The sequence below is a fragment of the Condylura cristata genome, unplaced genomic scaffold (genome assembly GCF_000260355.1).
Source record: "Condylura cristata isolate star-nosed mole 26May11 unplaced genomic scaffold, ConCri1.0 scaffold00014, whole genome shotgun sequence".
In the NCBI taxonomy this organism is placed as follows: Eukaryota; Metazoa; Chordata; class Mammalia; order Eulipotyphla; family Talpidae; genus Condylura; species Condylura cristata.
The window spans coordinates 15,102,270-15,112,699 of NW_004567115.1; the positions used below are offsets into that span (position 1 = coordinate 15,102,270).

The following is a 10,430-nucleotide window of genomic DNA, read 5'->3' on the forward strand; positions in this document are numbered from 1 at the left end:
AATGGAAATAGCCCATACATTTATCAATGCTGAGATGTCATAGGATCTGTGCTGAGAAATCTGGAGATCCAGGAGAGTCAATAATATAGTTTTAGACTACTGCGAAGGTCTGAGAATCAGAGAGTTTATAGTGTAAATTCCAACCTGAGTTTTAGTTGGAAGGCAGGAAAATATTGATGACCCAGATTAGAGAAAAGCAAATTATTTTTCACTCAGCCCTACTTTTTCAGTGCAGTCAAGGAGGGCAATCTGCTTTACTCATTCTACCAAGTTAAATTTTAAATTCATCCAGATAAGTCCACACAGATACAGCCAGAAATGTTCTCACAAATATGGTCAGAATGATATTTATCCAAATATCTGAACATGTCATAACTTAGTTATATTGAGGCACAAAATTAACCACCAAAAAGGACTCTACTTACTTAATTTTATAAATGATTGTTTTTTGATTAACTATTTTGGCATACCATTAATTTTTGTCATTATGGAAAAGTTTTTGCTTTAATTAGTATGTAATTTCTGGTTATGTTTACACAGAAATTGTTAGCATATTAATAAAATCAATTTGAAACTTGAAATCAACTAAAAGCTCATATTTTCTGATATTTCAGGAACTTCACAAGCTAGGCAGATTTTAAGATCTTAGTTTATTTTCTCTCTAATTGGGCACTTCTAAGAATATGTATACATCTTATTTGAGAAAGGTGAAATTTTTGTATAATGTGTTGTGATTTTTCAATTTTAAACTTCCTATTCATTTTCCAAAATCAATATCAAGCAAGTTATAAGAAAAATAACTGAGGCTTACCTCCGTACTAAGCATTTTATTCTTCTTCATCTCTGTGCTCAAACAAAGCCTGTTCAATGTATAAGTAGACACTTGGTATATTCTCTAGCATTCTATTACAAAAGAAGTGGAAAATACTTTGTATATTATCTACCAAGTCATTATTGTATATTTCCTTCTAGAAAACTTAATTAGTTCCTTGTAGCATTCTTTTTTTTTATTTAGAAGTTTTTATTTTTGTCTCATTTATTTTTGATTGGAATACTATTTGGATGGCCCCATCAGATATTACCACCATATTGCACCCACCACGGAATCACTCTTAGTCCACCACCCATAAATTAAAGGATTGAATCGAATTGATTCTTTTACAGTGTTGATTTTTTTCTTTTCTTAGGGCATCTAAGCTGGCTAAGATATATATGCTCTAAAGGTTCTTTCTACTAACCAAAATAGGATAGAATATATTCTAATCTATTCTACCTAGGGAGTACCTACCCTCCTTTTTCTCCATGATTTAGGGCACTCCTGAGGCTCCCATTATGGTGTTTAGAAGAGTTTCAGTATTTAGAGTGAATAGAGGCAACACCCAGGGACTAGAGTAAGGACAAGATCAGCCTAAAGGGAGACTAACAAAGGGGAAGAGTTTCAAATGAAGAGTGAAATATTAAAAGGACAGAATTTCTCTGGTGCTCCTCATGACACCTGAAAGGAAGGAAAGAGGTCTCTGGCTTTTATGTCATCTTATTACATGATTAATCTGAAACTTTATTCTTTAGGTACAATACTCTATTTCAGAAAATGATTCAAGAGTCATTTATTTTCTGTCCCCTGATATCTAAATGTAGAACTGTAGCATATTGAATTATATAGAAAGTGACAGAATTCCAAAGATTCCTCTAAATAAATCCCCATATGCAAAACTACTCCTTGTCACATTATTCTGGTGGCACATTCTTCAGGAGTCATTGAGTTAAGGGGAGCTTCATGAGTATATATAACCTGGACTGATTTCTATGTAATAGCAAAAAGCAAAGAGGAACCAGAAGCATCATCAGATGTCATAGAACTCCACAGAAAGTCATCCTGTAGTGACTTTTATGACTAGATAATTAGTAAGAGACAATGAAGAAAAGTGAAAAATTATCACTAAATGTTGTAGTAGAATCATAGAAAAGTTTATTGATAAATAGATTCTCTCCCCTATACTATTCAGGGTCTGGTAAAATAATGAACACTCAGAATTTGAAGGAGCCAGTTAAACAGCTCTTGCTACCTTTCTGATCAATACTTCTACCTGTTTCAATTTCAATAGTAAATGATGTGCATTCTTAAAAAAAAAAAGATTATGTATACAGAACTGGGGTACAGGTCAGTGGTGAAGGGGCAGTGAGAGGATTCACCAGAGAAAGAGTGGGGAACAGAACAGGCAGATCGACAAAGTACACTGCTGAGGGGAGCAGCTGCAGGAGAGACAGGAGAGGTCTGCTGCACCATGTGGGTCACCTCCCTGACAGGAATTGAACTCATGCTGAAGCAGCTGCGGCAACCTTCATAGTGTTGCGCTTTAACCCATTATGCCAACAGGGAGGGCCTGATTTGCATTCTTAGGGATATGTAATTTAAAGTAATGGTTTTATTAACCAAAGGAAAGTATATTAGCTGTTTTGTAGCTGCTTATGTGGTTCTCATTCATTAGGAAAAAAATGAATGGGCTGCCTCAAATAGAAATGATAAGTATAAATAAAATTATAATGTGATATGACTTGTTCCATATAAATGCCTTTTTAGAAAATGTGTTCTGAGCACACACTCCCAAAATGTTGCAAGAGCTTGGTCAGGTATATGTGACCTGAACACAAATCCAGATAAGCACATATGATGTGAGTGCATTATGTTGTAAATGTGCTCAGTTCAGCTTATTCCCTCAGTATACATTTATTGAACATGAACTATGTACCAAACATGACACAAACTGCTTTCTAAAGTCTCTATGTGTAAAAGAAAACGACAGCATGCTTCACTTTCAGGACAGTCTAGTCTAATGGAGGATATAAATGAATGAATGATCAAAGCAAAGCAGACCTAAGAGCTTGTGACAAGTACAATATCATACATCATCATTGTTACAAGAGTGGAAAAGAGGGAGGTGAATTCTAAATTTAGAGGAACAGGAAAACTTTACATGACTTTGAGCAGGAACTTGAAAATATGTATAACTTTGCGGGTTAAGATGTGGATGAGCATTTTCAGTTTAGAGAATGGAAGGTAAGGATGCACAGAAGTGGCAGATTAAGGAAAAGATGGAAGACTTGTGGGTAAATCCTGCACCTGAAAGTGCTATAAAATAGAGCTTCACAAGTAAAACTGGATCATATTATAACACATCTTATATTTTATGAATATGCGTTTGGTTTTCCAATTTGTGAATGAGGAATAAATGACTGCTTTATTTAGTGTTGCTTGAATATAATCTGTCATTTTTTAATAAAATATTTTAGAAAAATAACCCTGGATATGAAGAATTAATGTAAGGGGATGTGGTTATTATGGTGTGAGTTATAAATCTATTACAGGAGTTGTCACAATAAGACAGTAAAAGGTACATTTAAGAAATATTTCTGATATAGCTCATTAGATGTAGAGGAAGAAGATAGTGGATTTCAGAAAAATATAGGATTATTGAAAAATTATATCACTTCGATCAATGAAGGTTTAAAAATTACCTGTCAAAACTCATGTAAAATGGTATATATTCGAGAACTAGTATATCAAATGAATGGCCTCTACACGGAGCAAAATGGTTTATCGATGATGTCTTCTAATATGTGGGCAGAAGAAAGTCAGTTATTTCTCTAAAACCTGAGAAAGCAAAATATGATACAAAATAAAGCATACTATGTCACTGAAAGTTGGAAGATAAAAGTGGTATTTTACATGTTTAGACTATGTATTATCAGATGTTCATTTTAGAGACTAGGTGCCTAAAGGAATTTTTACTTATATGTCAATTTAATAGTTTTATAGTTTATATACTTTTTTTTTTATTTTCAGATTTTGATTTGACACTCTAGAAGGGCTAGAAATAAATCACCCGCCAGGAAGAAATTACCTCCTGATGTTTGTCAGGGAAGATTCTAGACCCAAATTACTATGGTCGAATTCTGCCTCTGTCACTCACTAGCTTTCTGATTCACTGCAAATTACATAGCTTCTCTCTTCATTTAAGTGTCTTTATCTGTAAAATAAGAATGAGGGTAGCAGTACTACACTAACAATGAGAAATAAATAACAAAACAAACTAAAATCAATATTTTCCATGAACAGGTGTTCCTTGTTTTCCAGAATTTTTCATTACTCCACAACACACCTCAACATGAACACATACTTCACCTTCCCTCCACTAAACATCAGTGCTACTCTCCTATCCTCTTTACCCTTCTATACCCTCATGTCTCTCTTTGCCTGCATTGCATTTTTTTCAATCAAAAGATTGGTTTTGGTTTACCTGATCACAATTGAACAGATCATCACAGCATAAGGATATATTGATATTCACAAAATACAGTATAGACAAAGGTTTCTTTGACTGCGATTGCTTTATGCTCAGTGTTTAATCAGTAAAGACATTGCTATTTTTATCATTGTAAAATTTTAATCTAGACATTAAGTTTAATTTTAGGGAAATTTGGTGGAGTGATATGAAGAGAAAGGAAGAGTGCCAGGGATGGATTTCAACAGAGTTCCTACAGTTAGAGCAGGAAAAAAAGTGGATGGATAGATTACAAATAAAGACATTTTCAATTCTAACCTAAACCTGTCCCTCTATTACATAAGATGATACTTTTATTGTCATTGTATAACTGACTTTCATTCATCTTAACATATTAAATAAAGAATCATTTAATACACTTACATAACCCTTAAATATAATGATGGTTATGCTGCTTTTATTCTAAATTTCACAGAAATTTAGGTTTAAAATGTTTATCAATGCAATAATCATGCTATGTCATGAAAATATTGAAAAATTGTGAACACAATTTTAACGAATATATTTTTATGGTGGTTTGAACTGGAAGGTTTTATAAGCTTCAGCTGTTTCTCACAGATTAATGTCATTTAATTCAAAACTCTTTTTTTAAATAACTTAGATTATATATATTTAACTTTATCAACATGAAATAGATTTTTGTTCCTTCTTAAGCCATTCACTTTGCATATTACACTTATTTATAACAACTATAATTGTTTGTAAATAGTCCTTAGACTATAATATATGTTGTAAATAGAATATGAGCAACTTATTGAAAGAAAAAATATAATTAATTTTAAGTACTTCAGAAAATTTCAAAGATGAATGTCTTCAGCACAGAAATACCTATGGATAGAAAGGCTAAATGATTTTTTTGAGGTTTATATTGTTTACAACACTGCTTAGGATTCACATGTGTGAATTCACACATCCTCAGTTGTATATAGATTTGTTTTTTAACAGCAAGTGTAACAAGTATAACATTTTTGATTTGTGGCACAAAAAAACTGAGGTTTTATAATAGTTAAGCAGAGAATTAAATTAATAGTTTTTTGTACAAGTCTGTCTCTTTACAGAATAAATTTATTCTTCAAGTTATGGAAATTTACTTTCAAAATTATGTTTTAGTTAAACACTGCTATGTCCTAAGATTCTAGGACACTACACACACACACACACACACACACACACACACACATATATATATATATAATGAGCACTCAATGAATATAAATTGAATGAATGAATGGAAACATAATTTTTATCATAAAAATGAAAATATAGGGAGTTATAAATTCCTTTGTTGAGGCAGGAACATTGCAAAAGTCTAGTACTGAGATTCTTAAGGCACTGGTATTGAATTTCAAAAATATTATTTTACTAGTAAGTGCTAAATTAATGATAAAAATAAATATCTGGCCAGGATTATATGTACTGAAAGAATCTTTCTAGACACACATATGCTTTTCTTACATTCAATATAACAGTTTACATATATAACTGTTTACAATATAAATGACTTACAAAGCATGTACATAGGAGGTAAATAAACCAGGAAATATCAATGCTCTTATGTTTTGTTTTGTTTTTTTACCCAATCAATAAGCACAGTAAAGGTTTTCCCATATCAGTGGTGATACAATTGGGTGTAGACAACACCTTCATAGCCTTTCTATGCCATGTGCGTTTCCTCTCTTGACAGAAACAAAACACGTGGATATTAGGAATTTGGTAGTTGAATGCATTTTGAGGAGGTGACTTTTAATAGTTTCAAGTTGTTTCAATAGGGTTTAAATATTTTTATTGGGCCTAAAAAATCATATGTTCCTGTTAAAGGAGAAGGAAAAAGGTTACTGCAACTATGATGTGCAGTGATCACTGGAGTTGTGATGTTTGGATCCAAAAGTTAATGCCCATTTACAAAGCAGTGGTGCTTCTGTTCTCTCAATTAGTTGTTATGGGTCCCCATAGTCTTTAATATTATTCAAACAGAATTTGGGCTGTTTAGAAAACTGCCTAATAGAAAATAGAAAAGTAGTACTTTGATTATACCCAGACAAATGCAATTTAATTTTATATTTTAAGTTTTGACTATATTTCTATTTTTTTATTTGATTTCTTATTCTATACATGTTTCTCAGGATAGTCCACTGGTCTTACAGTCTGACAGAAATGTAACAGTGAATGCAAGAAATCACATGGGGCAGTTAACTGGACAGCTGACAGTAGGTGAGTGCTTTGGAGTAGATTGCTCGTGCCATCATACTTCATTTAAAACTATGTGGTTGTTTAAATTGGGAGGAACAAAAAGTAAATCATTTCCTCAGTATATAACTGACATACCATTTATCTTGTACATAATTTGATTGCCAATAAGGCTAGTTATGGCTTTCTCTATTTGGTACTAGTTTCTCTTGTCTGTGTTTTGAGATCGAATTACATATATTATATTGCAACTACTTGAATTCAGAGAAGTTACACATTTGTAACAAATATCTCCTTAGTATGTGTTAAATTATATTAAAACATAGAAAAACCGATGAGATATATCATGTGGTCTATATATCCATTGTTGTAAGTAAATAATATTATAAAAATATTTTATTAGCTTTTGTAAATTAAAAATTATATGATTAATATATTGAATTTCAACATTTATCAATTAAAGTCTTATCTGGAAATTACCAATATTTTACGAGATAAAGCTCTTAGAAGTTAGAAATGTGAATTGGGAAAAAATTACCAGAGTTTTTCCTTGTCAAAAAATTTTAATTTAGAAATTGATGTTACTTGGCAGGCATTATTATTATATATTATTGATTAAAATACATAAGATAAAAGCAAATAAATTGAAATTATACAAATAAACCAAGGATTTCTGTGTATGTGTTGAAAAAATATATTTTTCTAGAGGAAAAATTACCTAATACTTATATTGTGTGTGAGAGAGACAGAAAGTGTTTTATACATAACAAATTGAAATTCTGAAAACTGAGTTATCCCAGAATTAATCTTAATGAGAAATTAGCCATCATTTTAAAGTAAATGTATTTCCAGTGGCTAATTTACTTTATAAAAATATAACATTTGAAATATGGTTTATAAATTGAATTTGATAGCCCATTTTGTTATATAAGACTTATTGATATGCTACCTGTGTTAATACAACCAAAAATGAAATATATTGGCATATAAGCATTTTCAAAAAACTTAATTACATTTTATCTATAATAATTAACATTACATTTGAATATTCATTACATCTTATAAGTAGATATCTATTAAATGCTATATTGTGGTACTATTTTGTGATATATCAAAATACATCAGTTATAAAGGGGAACTATATGCAAATAAATTGAAAATTAAAGAAATGAGATATGTCTATGGATACAGAACTAATTCAGAATCACTAAGACTTCAATTTAAACATTCATGCAAGTGATATTATATTGGAACTGTAGACAAGGGACCTAAATTGGGCAGAATTTAAATACACACACACACATATACCCATTTTAAGAAGTCCTTAGTTAGATGAACTTTCTTTTGTATTCTACTCTTTATTTTAAAAAAAAAAATAAGAAATTATTACTGGGAATGCCACAGTCTAAATTAGCACACAAAGACCATACACCACACCCACTGTCAAACCACCACATACATTGGTTACCACTGCTTGCAATACAAAGCAGCTCTTTGATTATTGCAGTATAATCAAATGACTTTTACACTATTCTGTTTTATTTCCTGGTCTTGATTAGTAAAGACTGTCTACCAGTCTCTAAAATCATATGAACACAAAATGGAATGGTACTTATAGAAAACCAATTCAATCATTCTTCGTTATTTAAGTTATTCTAATTTCTACCACAAATCTATCAATTACTGTTAGAAAAGTACTGACTTTTACTAATGTGACAGATTTTGATTTTTCCCACATTTCATTTCATTACATTATAAATGAAAAATGAAACTATCTCTTATCAGTGTGTTCTTGTACCATTTTTTAACTCAATAATGTTCAGCAAAACAAATATTTCCCCTTTTAGCCTGCATGATTATTATTATTGTTGTTGTTATTTTAATTTACAAGTGTACCTTCCTATTAACTTTATTCCCAGGAATATGTGTAACTGAAGGTCTCAGCAGACCTGGTGCGCTAATTCTAATCCTGACTCACTCTAAAAATATGATACCATATTCTAACTTAATATATCCAAAAATATTTTATATTAATGCGAGCTCAGACATAATCAAAACTAAGTCAATTTAACAAATATTTTCTGTGCTTTTAAAGTTTCAGGATTAATGTTAAAATCTGATTATTTTGTACTCCCCCTGAACAGAGTCTAAGATATTCATTTCTCATGACTTTTCAGTGTAAGAGGCTATTAGTGAAATAAAGATTTCTTCCTACATTTTTTTTTATAGAATTTTTTCTTTCTTACATCATTGTTCATTTTTGGCAGTAATTGGTTTCTCCTGTCAGGTGCAGTCCCTATAGTTTTCCCACCACCTCATCACCTTGAACCATCAAAATACTCCCTGCTGTGCTTCCTGGGAGTTTTGACCCTTACCTTTTCCCTCTGCTGGTGCCTCTGATCTATGATCAGCTTGTAGGCTTTGTCTTTCTCTTTATCTTTTGTTCAGTTTCTCTAGATTCCTATAAATGTTAAGCTAAAGCAGAAAGGGAAGAATGAGGTTATTGAGAAGTGGTTAAATTAAGTACAAGATCCCAAGAGGTTATATGCCTTGAAGAAAAAGCAAGAATTTCCTTAGTCAACTCTCAGAATCTTTGTCCAGTTCAAAATTTCCATTTTTAAATCTCCTTACTTTATAAGAAGCCAAAATAGTTTGTGATTTTACATATAATATGTTGATTTGCATTGGTTGCATGGTATTTTATATTTTTGTTGAAATTTTTATCAAGTAATGTGATACAAGTTGTGGACTGTGCACTTTTTGTGAAACTTACGTATTCTTTTAAGAGAATGTTACTGTTGTAGAATAAAAATAAGTTCATTAGGAAAGCATAAATGAAATATTGTCATGTGGTTAACATAGATGTTCCTAGCACTAATTTTAACGACAATTAATGTATGTAGTTGGAGTTGCTAAAATGTGATGACCTTTCTCACATTATTGTAGGAATAAGTGATAACTTTGCTTACCAATAACAAAGTGTCAATCTTCAATAGAAAATATTTAAACCACTTTTATAAGTTGTTTAAAATATAAATACAGATTTCAGCAAAATTAATATTCTTTAATAACTTTAGCCAACTTAATTGTGGTATTAATGTGTATGCTGTTTTAAGTTGTCTTTAATTTTCATAAAGGGATAACTGAAAGGTAAAAAGATTTTTTTTCACTTTCATGATATTTATCAGCATTCTATAGTTGAAAGATAAAATTAAAGTGAGGATAAATTGAGAAATTGAAGAAAGAAAATAATGGGTAAAAATTAGGCTTGTTTTAATATTTTTTCAGTAGCTTTCTTCATTTAAATTTTCCTTAGATAAGTTAATTTCTAAGAGAAACATTGTATGTAGCCCATAGAGAAAGAAACCAAATAAATGGAAGAATTAAATACAACAAAATAAACATTTAGACCATAATACCAGTTAGTGTTTAAAAAAAGGGATGTGAGATGGGAGAAGGGGGAGAGAGTAAATCATTAAGTAAAGGGGTCAATTTTAGTCCAGGGTAGAATTGTACTTTTATTTCTTTAGTTAAATTGTTATTGAAGTACAGTTGTTTTACATCCTTGTTACAGTTATGCCAGTAGTTGATTTTTCTTTGCCAGTATAGTTCATTGTAGCACTTTTACCACTGAGGTACCCTTAGTCCCATAGTTCTCCAGCACACGCCACTGTTTTCTCCCCCCATATCTCTCTGCCCTGCCCTCTCCCTTACCCTAAAAAGCTTAGCTCTATAGTCAGCTTTTGATGGCTGGTTTAGTTTTTTAATACTCTACATATAAATGACACCATCCATTTAAGGCTAGTGTCACTTAGCATAGTCCCTCCTAGTTGGTGAATTTAATGTAGAACATACACATGTTGATTTTTAGTGATGCACATCAGATCTTTTTTTTTTTTT

General features: G+C 31.2%; 1 protein-coding gene across 1 annotated transcript in view; it reads left to right on the top strand.

The window, feature by feature from the left end:
* The window catches only part of SGCZ (sarcoglycan, zeta), a 765,544-nt gene that overhangs the window by 669,286 nt on the left and 85,828 nt on the right, over positions 1-10,430 (top strand). The window contains exon 4 of the mRNA XM_004682194.2: positions 6,467-6,554. Coding sequence (XP_004682251.2) covers positions 6,467-6,554 — 88 coding nt within the window. The remainder of the gene's footprint in view (positions 1-6,466; positions 6,555-10,430) is intronic.